The sequence below is a fragment of the Camelus ferus genome, chromosome 7 (genome assembly GCF_009834535.1).
Source record: "Camelus ferus isolate YT-003-E chromosome 7, BCGSAC_Cfer_1.0, whole genome shotgun sequence".
In the NCBI taxonomy this organism is placed as follows: Eukaryota; Metazoa; Chordata; class Mammalia; order Artiodactyla; family Camelidae; genus Camelus; species Camelus ferus.
Window position 1 is genome coordinate 58863074 of NC_045702.1, and position 17593 is coordinate 58880666.

General features: G+C 37.3%; 1 protein-coding gene and 1 long non-coding RNA gene across 2 annotated transcripts in view; one reads left to right on the plus strand and one right to left on the minus strand.

Annotated features, from left to right (window-relative positions):
* Nucleotides 1–2038: 2038 nt before the first annotated feature.
* SDHAF3 (succinate dehydrogenase complex assembly factor 3) overlaps nucleotides 2039–17593 on the minus strand; it is a 67905-nt gene continuing 52350 nt past the window's right edge. Inside the window, exon 2 of the mRNA XM_032483968.1 lies at nucleotides 2039–2274. Within this exon, the coding sequence (XP_032339859.1) occupies nucleotides 2071–2274 (204 nt within the window). The 3' untranslated portion in view covers nucleotides 2039–2070. The remainder of the gene's footprint in view (nucleotides 2275–17593) is intronic.
* Nucleotides 6303–17593, plus strand: part of LOC116664964 — a 37746-nt gene continuing 26455 nt past the window's right edge. The window contains exons 1-3 of the long non-coding RNA XR_004321530.1: nucleotides 6303–6762; nucleotides 7315–7452; nucleotides 11697–12815. This is a non-coding gene — a long non-coding RNA (uncharacterized LOC116664964). The remainder of the gene's footprint in view (nucleotides 6763–7314; nucleotides 7453–11696; nucleotides 12816–17593) is intronic.

Sequence of the window (17593 nt, forward strand, 5' to 3'; positions counted from 1 at the left end):
ACCCACAAGAGTTTCACTTATAATACCCTAACAATTTAGCACCTGTTGGACATTACATAGCCTCTCAGACACTGTGATCATGTTGGACATTTTCTGTTAATAGTTTTTGTGTGGTATTTGCTTTTATCACAGCAATCACTAAAGCCCAGCTTCACAACGATGACTCATCCAGAAGAAATGCTGCAATAGTAAAACTGAAATACCTTAGGCTAGTAGCTTGTGTAGTGTCCTATAAACACGGCTGTGATTTCCTGCAGTTTAAAATATCCTGCAGCACCCTGTGGGTTCTCTGTGCTGCCTCAGGGCATCTCAGTTCACAATTTGGGAACTACAGCTCTATCCTTGTTTTATTTTTCTCCATCGTACTAACCACCCTACATAGTTTGTTTATTTTGCTTCTCCTCTTAAGAATGTAAGTTCTGTAGGGAAATACATTTTGTCTTTGATAACTGCTGTATTCTAGTCCCTAGAATGACGCCTGGCTTATGATGTAGGTATTTATTAGGTATATCTCAGTAGGTATTTATTAAAAGAATGACCAGGTGCAGCAGGAGTAAAACACTGATCAAGATAAGAAACAATGAAAAAAGCATGGAATGTTGTAATTCATAATTGCAGATGTGGCGCTTTATTCACTTCTGAATAAAGTGGGCTTAAGTGTAGCCAGGAAGATGGGAGATTGAATTACTGAAAGTGAATAATAAACCAGCAAAGAACCATGAGGCTACCAGATAAATCAACCAGATGGATTAATACTAAGATGACCAAAATGATGGCAAGACTTGAGATGAAGAGGTATGAGCTAGGTAACAAAGAACAAGGATGGAGAATTCTAAAGGGAGGGTGACAGTGCCAGGCTGAAAGGGACAACAGGAGAATCTAAAGGATCTACAACTCCCACGTCACAAGACACAGAAGCGCTGTCCTTGTAGGTGTTAGTACTGTAAAGAGTTTGAGGACATAATGTATTTGTTCATGATGAAATGGTTCCTGCATGCACGGTTAGAGGTTAAACTGGAGGGCAAGAGCTTTATCTTATTGTTCTACTCCTGGAGCCTGTTAGAATGTAAAGACTAATTACTGATTGACTGCTTATCTTCTATGAGAATCAACCTCCAGACTAAAGAGGGGCGGAAGAAAGGACTTAGAGACCTTGCAGCCCTATACAAAGAGAAACCATAAAACAGCACAGAGAAAATAGGGATCAACTGTTAAAAGAGCAAACACAATTGCACTTGAAAAATGGTAACTTCAGAATCTTACAGTAAACATGCAAAATTAAACATACAAGTCATTTTAGTATGTAATATTTTAAAATTCATAAACATTTTAGGATGTGAATGGGATTATAGTTTGATTTTTTTCAATTAATAATGAAGTGTTTTTATCTCCCCATGCATCAGGCCATAAATGAGATTATCAAGTTAAATACAGACTATTTAAGGGGTGATCTGTTACTACAAGCACCACAGAAATGTGTTATACATTACATAATCTATTATACAAATGATAATACATATAATACTGGATCTCAAAGCTTCTTTTTTAACCTTTCATTGTAGATCAACAATGACTCAGAGAGAAAGGACATTTTAAAGAATCATCATATATGTATTATTAAAGCAGAAATGATGAAAACTTACAGGGTAACAATGTATTTAGATAATAACCTTAGAAATTTCACATCTATCATTATCATGATATACTTACCAACGAAGCCAAAGCCATGAAGAAGCTAATGCTTGAACAAGAAAAGCATTAAAAACAAACTTATGTATAAAAATTTTTTCAGCAAAATTTCACAAGCTTGTCCATTTTACAGCCATTCTTTCTGGTTTAGTCAAAAAAAAAATAATAAACAAAACACCAAATCAAACCCAGCAAGTACTGTTACTTCAATAATGCAGTTTCACCCACTCCTGATCTGTGTATTATAGAGAGCATTCATAATCATTAACACTAGGCATTCTCAAAGCCTAAAAACCTTAAAGAAGCAAATTTTATAAACCAATGATAGTTAAAATAAGGGGTTCTGAAATTTAAATGCTTTCTTAAGCTTTATTGTACAGACTAAAATTTTGGTTTCTTGGATTCAGTAATACTAAATTGTCTATTGGGTTTAGTGGCTTCTTGCATCAGCTCCTGCAACTGTCCAATCTGTTCATCACGAAAGTCATTAAGTTTTTCTTCCGGTAGGGAGGTTCCAAAACATGCTTTTTCAGTTGAATTCTGTCTGTTTTCATTAGCTTGTTGCCATAGCACTGCTGCATAAACCTAGTAAAAAGAAAAAGGAAAGGAAAGGTAGAAATATAAAATTAAAATAAGATCTGTATTCATTAAGCATTGAAGGACTTGGAAGAATTCTAATTCCAAGCTACCTATTTTTCTCCGTCACTGAGTCTTCTGTATTTGGTGAAGACGACACTAACAGTATATCTGTGTCTTTACTATTCAGTGACAATTTCGAATACATTTTTTTTAAGCACCTTAAATTTCACCAAAATCCTTAGTCTGGAAATCTAGATGGTTCACGGGCAGGCTTCAGGAGCACGCATATCACTCAAAAACCATATGCAAAACTATGTATACAAACGTGCACACGGTCCTGAGGCCGTAATTTTCATCAGATTTTTCAAAGGGGGAGCCATGGGGTCTTACTGGTTTAAAAGCGGGTCTCAAAATTCATTAGGTTCATTCCCCTGTCTTAAATTTTAAAACTAATTTAAATCACATTTAGAGAGAAAAACTTTTCAAGTCTTTAAGCTTTCAATATTTAACAGCCATCTTTGATGCCAGGAAAAAAATTCCTACATTTTTCATGCTATAATTTTTCTCAATCAGCTTCAGCCTAATGTTTCAACTTCCATTGTCTTATAAAGCAGATTCTCACTCTAAAATCAATCTTTTTAATCAGGCAGGAAGTACCAACGTATTGCAGTTCTTGAAGTTAAAAGATTACGTGCACCCTCTAGGTAAGTAAACAAATTAGCTAACTCTGGATAATTCTGCTATTCTAGCTAGTTTAAGATAAATTAAAAACAATATTTTCTGCATGTTTTACAGAAACCCATTTCATGTAATTAACAAGTACCAGAAAAAGATTGCACACGCTCTAGGTTTTATAAATCCCATTTTTAAGGAAGTACATGCCCCAGAGCAGGGTTTCTCTACCTTGGTACTATGAACAAATTGGATAATTTGGAAACTATTTCGTAGTGGGGTGGGTGGGAGTCTGTTCTTGTACTGTAGGATGTTCAGCAGAATCTCTGGTCTCCACTGACTAGATGCCAGTAGCATCCCTCCCTTCAGAAATGTCTCCAAACATTGCCAAATGTTCCCTGGCAGGTAGACCTGCCCAGGTTGAGAACTACTGTCCTAAAACTTTCTAACACGTAGACAGGTAGCATGCAAAGAAATGTTCACTGTGACACTGTTAAAGCAACAAACTGGAAACAATCTAATTGTACTTCGGTGGGAGAAAGGACAAGTGTTCATTTAGAGACTTCTTCACAATCCATTGACAGTAAGTGTACTAAATGTCTGTTTTGGAGATTTATTGATGTTAATACAATCAGAATCCAAAAAAGCAGGTTTAAAAAGTATTCATTTGCAGAAATGGAGAAACCAATACTCAAATTCTTATGAAAATGTGAGAGGTTTTGAATAGCCAAAACCACCTTGAAAAAGAATAATACTGGATCATTCAGTTTCCAATTTCCAAATGTACCACAGAGCTACAATAAGTAATCAAAACAGTGTGGTACTGGTTTTAGAATAGATACATAGACCAACAGAATAGAATTGAGAGTCCAGAAATAAACCCATATATATATCGCCAATTTTGACAAGTTGTCAAGTCTATTCAACGGGAGAAAGAATAGTCTCTTTAACAGATACTGCTGGACAAACTGGATTTCTACATGTAAATGAGTGAAGTTGGATCGCTACCTCCCACCATGTACAGAAACACAAAATGGATTTAAATATAAGACTTAAATTTAAGACTTAAATGTAAGAGCTAAAATCATAAAACTCCTAGAAGAAAACTGGGGTAAATTTTCATGACCTTGGATTTGGCAATGGATTCTTAGATCTATGAAACCAAAACCATGAGCAAAAAAAGAAATAGATAAATTGGTTGCATCAAAATTTAAAACTTGTGTATCAAAGGACACTCAAAGTGAAAGGACAAATTATCGAATGGGAAAAAACTATTTGTAAACTACATGTCTGACAAGGGTTTAATACCCAGAATGTATAAATAATTACAAAAAAAAAAAAAAAAAGGAGACTTAAATAGACATTTCTCCAAATATATACAGACCACCAACAAGCATGAGAAAACATACTCAACACCATTAGTCATTAGAGGAATGCAAATAAAAATCACAATGAGATGAGATAGCACTTCATACCCCCTAGGATGGCTATAACAATAGAGATAATAAATAAAAGTGTTGTCCATTGCGGGTGGGAATAGAAAATGGTATAACCAATATGGATAAGTTAAGCAATTCCTCAAAAAGTTAAAGAATTACTGTATGATCCAGCAATTCCACTTGTATATATAGACCCAATAAGTGACAGTAGGAATTCAAACAGATACTGGTGCACCCATGATCATAACAGCATTGCTCACAATAGCAAATATGTGGAAACAACCCATGTTCACCAAATGTTCCCTAAACAAAATTGATATGGACATACAAATGGAGTATTACTTACCATTAAAAAGGAATGAAATTCTGATACGTTCTACAATATGGATGAAACTTGAAAACATTATGCTAAAACTGAAATAACCCAGACACAAAAGAATATTGTAGGATTCCACTCATGTGCAATATGTAGAATAGGCAAATCTATAGAAACAGAACTAGAGTAGAGGTTACCGGGGTCTGGGGGAGAGGGAGTGGCGATGTATTGCTTAATGGGCACAGATTTTCTGTTTGGGAAGAAAAAGTTTTGGGTATAGACAGTGGTAACTGATGAACAATACTGTAAATGCAATTAATGCCCCTGAATGTTACAGTTAAAAATGGCAAATTCTGTGTTATATATATTTCTACCACATTCAAAAAAAAAAAGTTATGCAAGGACTTTTGCTTCCATTAATAGTGGAGTACCTTCTATCAGACTAACCCTCCTGCAGATAACATTATGAAGTCTAGACAAAATATAATCAGTCAGACACTGGAAGCAACCAAAGCTAGAAAGCAGAAAGGAGCTGACAGAATGAAGAATAGCAGAGAACACTGCCATTTTTATAGCTTTTTTCTGAGGGAAGATGCAGGTTGGTACTGGGAGGTGACTGAGTGCTCAGAGCCTAGTGTGGGAGAACAGCAGCAGTTAGAAAGTGAGAAAGGAAATCTCAGGGGAAAAAAGTAAGCTACAAAAGGGGAACCCTAAATTCTGCAAATAAACTCTGCCAAACCCCTTAACTAAGCACACTCAGGACAGACTAAAGCAGCCCAGCTAAGGCAAAAAGAAGTAGACACTTCAGTTGGTTCTTGTTAAAGGGGACACAGAGTTTGGAATCTGAGTTCTGCCAAGCTAACTGCTTGATAAAACAAAATCAATACACTTTGGAAGAACACAGTGGAATAATGTCTCTATGATGTATCTATCATTCACAGTGTGCAGGGAGAAAACCCAAAATTACAGGAAACAGAAAATGTGACCCATAATAAAGAGAAAAGGCAATGCCTGAAATGATTCAGACATTAAAACTAGAAGCAAAGGATTTTAAAGCACCTATTATATGTTCAAGTATATAAAAGAAAATATGGTCATAATGAATGCATAGATGAGAAATCTCAGCAGAAAATTACAAACTGTAAAAACCAAATGAAAACTCGAACTCTAAAATGCAGTATCTGAAATTTAAAAATCCTCAATGAATGGGCTTAAAAGATTCAATAAACTTAAATGTATCAGTATAAATTATCCAATCTGAAAAACTATTTTAAAATCAACTTAAGATCAGTGATCTGTGAGACAATGGTAAAACACATGTTTAAATGAAATCCCACAAGAAAAGGAGGCATTAATATCTGAAAAATAAATGTACAGTTCAAAAAGCTAGCAAGATCCAAGGAAGATAAAGTAAAGCCACACTAATGCATATCATAGTCAAATTATTGAAAAAGACCCATAAAGTAAAAATCCTGAAAAATTTATGAACAGCATGACCATTTTTAAATAGAAATATATATATATATATTCTTCATAGATATATACATAGGCACAGAATATATGGAAACAACAGACACCACTTTTGAGGACAAAGAAGGGGGAAAAGATTGGGGTAAAATTTTAGCTGTACTTTTAAAATTTTATTTACTTTTTAAAAGACTGATCTAAAGCAAATACTATAAAATGTCAATACTTGTTTTTTCTGGTTGGGGGATATATAAATGTCTTTTATATAATTTTCTCCTTCCTATATTTTAAAAAATTTCATAATTTTACCCTTAAAATTTAAATATGCATAATTTCAGAATATTTCACTGGGGGTATAATTTATAATCATTAAGGTAACAATCTAATGCTTTAAATTCTTATGTTTCTCGAGAAAATGAGAAATGCATTTCAAACAGAAGTGTGAAGAGGAGGTTCCAGTTCAAGATGGTAACAAAGAAGACTCCCGGATGCTTCTCTCGTCACAGACACACCAAATCTACAGCTACACGTGAAACAATTCCCTTTGAAAGTGCAACTCCTACCTATTGGGCAAATAAGAAAAAACCCACATCGAAACAGGTGAGAGAGGCCGAGACATCATCTCCCTGTAAACCCTAACCCAGCATGGCAACACACAACCAGGAGGGAACTCAAAACTCCTAGCTCCTGCTGACTAAAAATTGGCACTTGCCATCTAACTCTGCTTGGATTAAATCACGAGCAGCTGCAGCCACTGACCTCCAGCACACCCTGAAAGGAGTTCAGGATGGAGGTCAGGAATGAGGCGCTCTGTGCCCTGGGAAAACTGGCTGAACAGACCTTCAGGTATTTAGGTATGTTCAGGAGAAGATTTTATGGCCCCAATTCTTACGTCTCTTCATATCTAGAAAAGCATTAAAAGTCATTAACGGTGACATCTACTCCCTGTGACTAGCAGCAGCCTCTGCCTAAACGTGTTCTTGACTGCACATGTCCCCCCTTCACTGAAATCATATACAATACTGAGTTTTCCCCTGCCTCTTCGGAATAGTTTCTCAGAGCTTTCAGGATGCTGGCTTCCAGGCTATCGTCCTCATTTTGTTCCAAATAAAGCTTAGCCCACAAGTCTCACGTTGTGTGATTTTACTTCAGTCAACAGTTTTGGCGACCCCATGAAGGCACCCCGAGCAGACTTCTCTCCTTCGCCTGAACTCTACAAGGAACCAGAGCCTTGGTACCAGCAGAGGCCCTTTGTGTCCATCCGCCTCCTCTGAGTCCAGATGAGCTTTGGTGAGTCTCTCCTGGTTCTCGGATCTCCCATATTGATGGATGATCCCGAGTTTTATTGGGCAGTGTATCCAGGTACCTGGCCCCCCAGCTGAGATACTGAGGGGAGATACCCACCCAGTGGAGAGGTGCTGGGTGGGGCTGGTTGAAAGATACCAGGGTCTGGACTGAGTGGTTAGGTAAGAGGCTGCTGAGCTGCTGCTTTCCCTCAGTTTGGCTACCTCAACAGAACTTGTCAGGATAAAAGTGAAAATTTATCCCTGACAAATTCAACTTTAAAATGAGAAACAGTCTCCAAGAGAAACAAGGGGCATCAGAACACCAAGCTGGGGCTAGCACCCTAGCCAGATTCATGTATGGAGCTCATACTTGCAAGTACCTACTTAATTGGGGAAATTATAGTAAAGGAGATCCCGATCTAAAATGGCCAAATTGGGGTTCTTTTTGATATTCCAAAATTGATATTTTTGTGTGCACAGTTAGAAAAAGCTGGCAGTAAGATCAAACAGACTGAATGGAATACTTACTTGATTGGTATTTAGACGCTTCTAAAAGAGGAAATGATAAAGTAACTTCTTTGCAGGAAACCAACAAGAAACTGCTTGAAACTATGTCAGAACTAGAAAAGGCCACTAGCACTGACACTGTCTCTACCTCTGCTCCTCCCATGTTATCTTCTACCTGAATTGCCTGCCTGGTCCAGAACTATCTCTTCTTCGCTTCTGTCTCTACCACCTCCTGCTGGTCCCTCTTCCCTGATAAAGGTAGATCAAAAAAAATCAGAGGTGAGTATAGCTCCCTTTAAGGAGAAACCTATTACAGGGAGAGGTGAACTGTCCTCGGTACTTACATACACACGCTGGACCCAAGCAGAACTTAGAGCCCTGGCTAAGGAATTTCCCACTCCAAGTCAGGATCCATTGGGGTTTGCTAAGGAGTCTGAGTTAACCATCTGGACCTATGAACCCAGGTTTTCAGAGCTATACCAATTAGTTTCTGAAAGCAAACCAGGGGAATGGACAGAGAAAGCAGGTTGGAAACGACCTCTAATGGACTTTGAATTACATAATCCACAGGCTCACACTGAATGCAAGGAATTAGCTCAAAAATTACTCAAATTTATCCGAGAGCTTTTTCCAAAAACTGTAGACTGGACAAAGATCCAGCAGTGCAAGCAAAGACCTGATGAATCAATTCTGGACTATTATGGAAGGTTAAAAAAAATTTTAAGTAATATTCTGACTTGACTTATTCATTCTCTAATCACCAAAAAGATCCCTTAATTAACTCTGCCTTTTTGGAAGGCTTAGATGAGGAATTGACTACTCTGGTCAAAAGACAATCTAGGGTGGTTCACACTACCTACAAACGCCCTTGTTACACTGGCTCACCAACTTTTAAGGCCATTTTTTTAAAAAGCCCTTATAAGTTTTATCTACAAAAAAAAAAAAAAAATGTGAACTTTCAGCTGCACCAATTAGGTACTCAATGCCAGTTGAAGGTTAACCAACCCTCATTCAATCCACAACCGAATAGAGAAAACCAAAGTTTACTTTTACTGCAGAAAACCACATCAGAAAAATAAATTTTAAGTTTAGTAGGAAAACTGGGTTTTAGACCAGAATTATGAGTTCAACAAGAACAGGGCTGCTCCGGGGGAACATGGGGACTCTTTCCGCTTCCCCTCTCTAACACCCTAGGAGAAGGAGAAATGATTATACAAGGAGAACAATCAAAGCGCTCATAGATAAAGGGGCCACCTTTCCAGTTTTGAACGCTGCCAAAATTAAAGGCCCTCCCCCTCAGAGTAATACCTCAGTACAGATGGTAGGGGTTTCTATGCACTTATTAAGGCTTTTAAATCATTACCTTTAGAATTCTACTTAGGGGAACATAAAGGAAGGCCCTCCTTTTTCTTCTAGTAGAAAGTACTCCCAGTCACCTGACAGGCAGAGATCTACTGGAAACTTATGAAGTCCATATTTCCTTTATTCTTAAAGGAGAAATATTTCTAGATCTGAAAGACCAAATCAGACTTTGGTCATCATATAATGTTTGTGACTCATGATGAGGATGACACTGAACAAGACAAACTGTTAGGCTTAGCACCTAAAGAACTATAGGCACTTGATTCTGCCGACATTGGAAGAACACATTCTGCGTCACCCATTAAAATACTCATCATTCTGTAGTGCCAAACCCCCATACCTCATTGTCCATATTCCTAAGAACAGTGACTTCTTTTCTGTGATAGAGCTCTGTAGCACTTTTTTTTTTTTTTTTTTTTTTTTAGTATTCCTGTACATCCAGATGATCAGTCTTTTTGCCTTTACTTGGAATGAGAGGCAATATACGTGGGCTGTAATGCCTCAGGGCTATAACTGAAAGCCCCACTTACTTCTCCCAGATATGAAAGCCGACCTAGAAAATCACCTCAGAATTCTGACACAGAAGGAACAAGTCCTTCTAGGAGAACTTGCTTTTTCTCTCCCTGTGCCTTAAGACCAGGCTCTCAGGAACATTTATCCTATCTAGATCATCTCTAATTCCTGAGATTGTAGGGGAGGAAAAGGGGTGGGGGGAATGAAGACTTTTAAATTCAGCTTTTTCCAACTTTTAAAACTAGTGAGTTTTATGTTGTAATACCTGATTCATGCCCAACTTTAGAAAATGCAACTATGAGATCTCTGCTTCTATCTATGTGTGTATTGTATGTCTTTACCTTTGGATGGTATTATCCCTAATTCAAAACTAATTTGTAAATGAGCTCTACTTAAGTGGCCCAAAGGAAATTAAGCCCTTATATAAATTCTCAGAAATATAAAAGGAAACTGGCTGGGGCCAGATTTGGGTCTCTCTCTCTGTTAAGAGGAGAAAGTTTTCTTAAAATGTCAATCTGCCTTTAGTAACAGATTGTAAGGTTTCTTTTACCCCTTAAGCGATCTGTTCTGTTTCTACCTTTGAAATATTTTTATTGTTATTGAGTAAGTATTGTTTCACAGTGACCTATGCTTTTATGAACAAGTGTTGTGAAACTTTTTAACAAGCTTCCCAAATATCAAATTTTAATCAGCATTCTTTTGACCTCCAGCTAACCTTAGGATGCTTCAGAGGGCCCCTGAAACATCCCAAAGAGAGATTTTAAACTAGTAAGATTCATTTGGTATGTTAAATTACATGGGAAGTACTGTCAAATGAATAATAAATCTTAGGTTATATGATGAAATGTTATTAATATAGTGTAGAAATTATATGGAATCCCTAAAAATCTGATATATCTGAAGTGTTACCAGTCATAATTCTCCTTATGGTAACAAGGTTTCTTTATCGATTACGGTGTAACTAGGTGTTTGAGCACGCTTTTAAGCCTTTTGTCATTTATAGACAGTTATTGTTTCATTCTGATGCTTTTGCAAAATGCTTTCTCTTCAGTGAGATTTACTGGTTTCTGATGAATTTCAGATTATAGCACTGAACTGAACTGGGTAAGAAATTTTAAAAGTCTGATGGAAAATCTGGTTTCATAAAACTTAACAAAAAAGGATTAGTTACATGGGACTGAGTAGACTCGATGAATGTGGTTATAATTTTTGATTTTATCCGAAATATTACTGGCTTTTAATCTGTGTTTTCTGGATATAAAGAAACCCTTCTCCTTAAACTAATTATGACTCAGCAATTTGGTGAATTATACCTATGTAAGCAGACTTGGAATAGTTATCTTTTCCCTCTATCTGATCCCTCCAGACACTGGAAACCCTTAGATTCCCGGTGGCTTTATCAGATAAATTAGGAAGATCACCTCCTAACAGGTATAGGAATCTCAAGGTATTTTGAGGACCTGAAAAAGAAAAGAGTTCACTGAAATCTGTAAGGCAAAATCAGTGACAAGCTCTGGACGTGGCTTTCCTGGCCCTAGGAGACCTTATTAAAATCTCAGCCTGAGACTCCTTATGAAAAGTTCCGGCACAGCCAATTTAAAAGAGCCTATATGATGAAATAATCAGACGTAACTTGCAGACAGATTTATCTTGATTTGGCTACATTTGATAAAAATGAGGGTAACTTTAGAGAGAAAAAGATTATATTTCAGTGGATATTAAATTCTAATTTTGTTAATTGAGGTTTGTATTTACCAAGATCGCTTCCCAGATCATTCCTTGTTATGTTACGTTGTTGCAAAGTTTAATTGAATTATTAAAAGGACATTTTAGGTTTGTTTCTGAAGCTCAGTAATCTATCCGTAGGGGAAGATCAGAGGCCCCATGACCTGCAACCAGGGGATTATACGTACTGAAACAGACATGATTTAAAGAACTATCTTTGGCCTGGATTGAAGGACCCTTTATCAGGTACTCTTAACTAGACCCTGCACAGCAAAAGCTGAAGGAAATTGACTTTTGGATTAACTTTAAGTCAGAAAGAACCCCTGCACTAGACTGGCCTATAGAGGACTGCTTACCTTAAAACAAATGGATAAGAAGCTCAAATGGATAAGAAGCTACCAGACCAGGATGAGAAGACAACATCTGAGGTAGACAGCTGACCCAAGACAGAGGACCAGGCCTGTACACCGATTGATTTGATAATTGCTCATGCCTTTGCTTATGAACTAATCCAATTGTTAGGTTTATGGTCAATTACCTATAGCCAGTACTTCTGGGTTACCTTGGTGGGTTTCCCTACTCCAAGGCTCTAACTAGATAGCCCCTAGAAAATTGATTCTAGAAAAAAAGAAATTATAGTTTTATTTAGGCCAATTATGAGTTGGGAGCCCTCACCTGGCCAATTAATAATACCTTCTCTGAGCCTGGCCAAATTATAAATATGAATTTTCTTATAAGATCACTCAAGCCCAGTCAAGGTAACAAAATTTCAGTCAAAGAATATAACCTCCCTCAATTATAGGAAGGATTTATATGGTTAACAGTAGGGTATGGACATTTAGGTTTAAAGGCTCTCTTTTGTTGGGAAAAATTAAACTATACTAAGGATAACCAACCTAGTAACACTAGGAAATTTGGCTGCGTGTCTTATGAACAATGCCTATGTAATTATCTTCCTTAAAGATAAGGATCGATAGAGAACGAACTAAGTCAGATGAACTAGGGATACACTCAGCTGTGTCTAATGAAAGTTCTTGGCTTAAATTCTTACTTATGACCTTACTAATACTGCTAATTATATTATTTGTATTTTGCCTGTTTTACAAAATTGTTGTTTCTTGTATTACCAAATGTGTGACTGAGCCTCTGATAAAGAAATGACTGGGCAACTTGAAACAGCAGACCAGATATAGTGCAACTCTAGATATGGGAAGAAGCAACAAGAGGGAACATTTTCCTGGACCACAACAGACTACTAAGGTAGGTGGCCCAGAGACCTTTTGCTATTGTTAATAAGGCCTAGTCTGTAATAGTACATTGAGTGGCCTAAGTATATAAGCATTCCTAGCACCAGGGGACAAAATGGTCGTGAAATGCCTCCCAAACTATGGTCGAATTTATGACCAGGAGGGGGACCTGCTAACTAAAAATTGGCACTTGCCGTCTAACTCTGCTTGGATTAAACCATGAGCCGCTGCAGCCATTGACCTACAATACACCATGAAAGGAGTTCAGGATGGAAGTCAGGAAAGAGGTGTTCTGTGCTCTGGGTAAACTGGCTGAACAGGCCTTCAGATACTTAGGTATTTTCAGGAGATTTTATGACCCCAATTCTTCATATCTAGGAAAGCACTAAAAGCACTATTTCAGTTGACACTTCTCACTGAGAAGTGAAGGGTTTGGAGCCCACATTTGGTGCCCCAAGTTTTAAGACTTACATCTGAGAGATGTGGCCCCTAAACACCTAGCTCTAAAACCCAATGGAGCTTGCGTCCCCAAAACCCACGAGGATGTGGTAAACAAAGAAACAGCTCTCAACAGGCTCGCACAGATTCAGCATGGCTACCTTCACAGGGCCCAGTGCATAGACAGCAGAATGAAGCACCCAGGTATTCTTGGCCTTTGCAGTCTCTGGAGAGAACTGAATTTGGCCCTGAGATGTGTGTTAAATTAGAAACCTGCTCCTCAGGCCACAGCACTGAGGATCTGCTACTAGGTAGGTACCATCGTGGCACGTTCCCAGTTCTCACTGTCAGAGGTTGCCAGTGTCTACATGAAGGAACCTTGTGCACAGGTCTTGATGTCCTGGCTTTTGTGGCTGCTGCCGAGAGGACACATCCCTTAATAGCCTGGTTCTGGTAATGACTGGAGCTTGTTTTTATGGGTAGAAAAGGGCAATAGTTTAAAAAAAAGGAACAGTTCTTAACTATCATCCCAGGGCTTTAGTGCAGAAGGGGTAGACAGAAATGCCCACCTCCCAAAAATCCCCTAAAAAAGATATATTTGCATACCCTAAATACATTGCCTGATGGTCCAGATTCCAACCAGCCTGCATCTAGGTGCTGACTGAGATCTTCCACTTTGGGACACTAGCATGTCTTGGCACATCCTCAACTACCCAGAGCCACTTAAGACAGACAGGGCTGCTTAGACAATCACAAAGGTTTGAGAGACAAAAGACTTGTGCAGGAGACAAACCTTATTGTTCAACCCAGCTGTAAGTCTTTTCAGTAAGGTTCATCTACACAAGGCCACTCCTTCCCAAGAATGAAAGAGGTGGATAGAAACCAACACAAGGAGTCAAGAAAAATGAAGAAATCAGACATACGTTCCAAATAAAAAACAGAAAAACCTCATAAAAAAACTTAAATAATATGGGGATAAGTCGTTTACCTGATAAAAGCTCAAAATAATGATAATGAAGATGCTCACTGAGGTCAGAAGAACAATGCATAAACAAACTGTGATTTTCAACGAAGAAAAAATTAAGAAAATACCAAACATAAATCACAGAGCTGGAGAATGCAGTAAGTGAAGTGAAAAACTCAATAGAGAGATTCAAAAACAGACGAGATATAACAGAAGCATGTGTGAACTCTACGACAGGGCAGTGAAAGTACTATGCCATTCCCTTCTTGCCTGCAAGGCAGTCCTTTAGGATTGAATGAGAGAGAAAAAGATTTTCTCCAGAGAAACAAAAGCTGAAATAGTTCATCACTGTTAGACCAGCCTTACAAGAACTTTAAAAAAAAAAAAAAAATCCTATCAAGGCTCAAAGAAAAGGATGCTAATCAGTAACAGGAAGACATGAAAATACAAATCTCACTGATAAAGGTAAATATGTACTTAAATTCAGACTACTAATATTATAATGATGAATAAATCACTTATAAATCTAGCATGAAGGTTAAAACACAGAAGTATTAAAAATCTGTTAACGGATACAGAAGGTAAAAAGGTTTTGAGTTATGAAATCAAAAACAAAACTTGAGCAGGGAGAGCTTTAGTATGCATTTGTTAAGTTGTTATCAGCTTAAAATAAACTGAAGTAAATATGTTTTATATAAGACTCATAGTAACCACAAAGCAAAAATCTATAAAAGATTCACAAAAGATAAAGGAATCTAAGAATACCACTACAGAAAATCATCAAATCACAAAAAAAAAAAGAGCAAGAAAAGAAAGGAACAAAAGAATTACAAAACAGCTAGAAAACAATTAACAAAATGGCAATAGTAAGTCTACACTATCAATAATTATTTTAAATGTAAGTGAAGTAAATTATTCAATTAAAAGATGCAGAGCAGCAGAATGGATTTTAAAAATAGGCACAACTATATATGCTGCCTACAACAGACCCAATTAGCTTTAAGCACACACAGACACATGGAAAAAGATATTCCATGTAAGTGGAAACCAAGAGAAAGCTCAGATAGCTATACTTTTTATCAGACTTCAAGACTAAAAGAGGAAGTTCATTATATAATAAAAAGTCAATTCAAAAAGAGGATATGACATTTTTAGTATATATACAGCAACACAGGAGCACCTAAATACATAAAGCAAATATTAACAGACCTAATGAGAAATAAACAGTAATTACAGTAATAAGGAACTTCAATGCCTCACTTTCATCAATGTACAAATTATCCAGACAGAAAATCAGTAAGAAAATATTGAACTAAAGTCCATCTATTGTAACATGCACTTTAACAAACATTTACAGAACATTTCATTCAAAAGCAGCATAATATACATTCATCTCAAGTGCACATGGAACAGTGAAACATTCTCCAGGATAGACCATATGTTAGGACACAAATTACTAAGACTGAAATAATATCAAGCATCTCTCCCGACTACAATGGTTTGAAACTAGACATCAATACCAAAAAGACAACTGGAAAATTCATAAATATGTGGAGATTAAATACCATGAAACTGAATGACAAATGGATCAAAGAGGAAACACAAACAAAAAAACGATGAGACAAATGAAAAATTGAAATACAACACAACAAAATGAACAGGATATAACAGAGGCAGTTCCAAGAGAGAAGTTCATAGCAATAAATGATTACATTAAGAAGTAAACATCTCCAATTAAAAAACCTAACTATACACCTGAAGGAACAAGGAAAGGAAGAAAAATCTAAGCCCAAAGTTAGTAGAAGGAAAATAACAAAGATCAGAGCAGAAATAAAGACTAGAATGACAATAGAAAAGTTCAGTGAAACTAAGTTGGTTTTTTGAAAAGAAAACAGACATATTTTTAGCTAGATTTGCCAAGGAAAAAACAAGGCTCAAATAAAATTAGATACAAAAAAGGAGACATTACAACTGATACCACAGAAATACAAAAGATCATCAGAGACTACAATGAACAATTATAAATCAATTTGAAGAATCTAGAAGAAATGGATAAATTCCTAGAAACATAAAATCTACTAATTAAGATTGAATCATGAACAAATAGAAAATGTGAACAAACCAATTAGAAATAAGGAGATTGAAGCAGTAGGTACAAACAAAAGTCCAAATGGCTTTACTGATAAATTCAAACAGTTAAAGAATACCAATCCTTCTCAAATCCTTGAGTGAGATGCTCCCTTTGTCTCTCCCCTTCAATCTACAACTAGTAAAACATCCACACTCAAAAAAGGTGCTTCTGCCCAACACACCAGGATATTGGAATTGTACACATCTGTACATCTAAAAGTGGGAATACTGGAACATAAAGAAGTAAAACCAGAAGAATGGCGATGGCAGTGCCTGCTATTATTCTAGTTACTTGGTTACAGCAGCTGAGCCTACAGCCCCAGGGAACCCAGCAGCAGCAGGAGAGGCAGAGGGCATAACTCCAACCTCCTGGTCACATTAGCACTTGTGGCCACAGGTAACTGGGCAGCAGTGGCAGTGAGGCCTGTGAGCCCATTCCTCCAGCCACAGAGGCACTCTCAACTCTGACTCCTTGCCCACAGAAGTGGCAACTGTAAATCCAACAACTCTGGACACAGCAAAGGCATCCTTGCCCAAGTTCCTCCCCACTCCCCTCCCCTACAGCATTGGAGCCTGTGTCTTGGGAGATCCTAGACACAGCAGAAGTGTCCACCATTGCAGCACCCCAGGTGGCAATGCCAGCAATACTGCAGCACCAAGGCACCAAAAACCCTAGAGGCACAAGCAGCAACAACAAAAACAACGGTCAACACCTACAACAGAGGTGGTGGAGGGCAGAAGGTGCCAACTCTCAAATATAACCAGAGGAAGGGCCAGTAAGAAAAACCAAAAACTTATGTTATACTGCCACCCAGTGGAAAACAAAAGAAAGGCCTCTAACCTGTTGGACATAAAAACAAAAAACTTTACCTGAAGAAACTGTTTGCTACTCCAAATGTACCAACAAAGGAACAAGTCATCAGGCACCATGAAGAACCACAGTTTAACACCCTATCACAAAAAGAGAATGACAATTCTCCAGAAACCAAACTTAAAATCATAGAAGACTATGATCTAACTGATAGAGAAGTCATAATAGGTATTATAAAGCAACTCAGCAAGCTTCAAGAAAACTGAAATGAGCTCAGGAATAAAATTAATAAAAAGAATACTTTTACTAAAGACATTGAAACCTAAGAGAACCAGACAAATTCTAGAGTTGAAGAACTCAATCATGAGATGAAGAATGCATTAGAAAGCAATGAAACTATAGAGCAGACCACATGGAAGAGAGAATTGGTAAGCTTGAAGATAGAAAT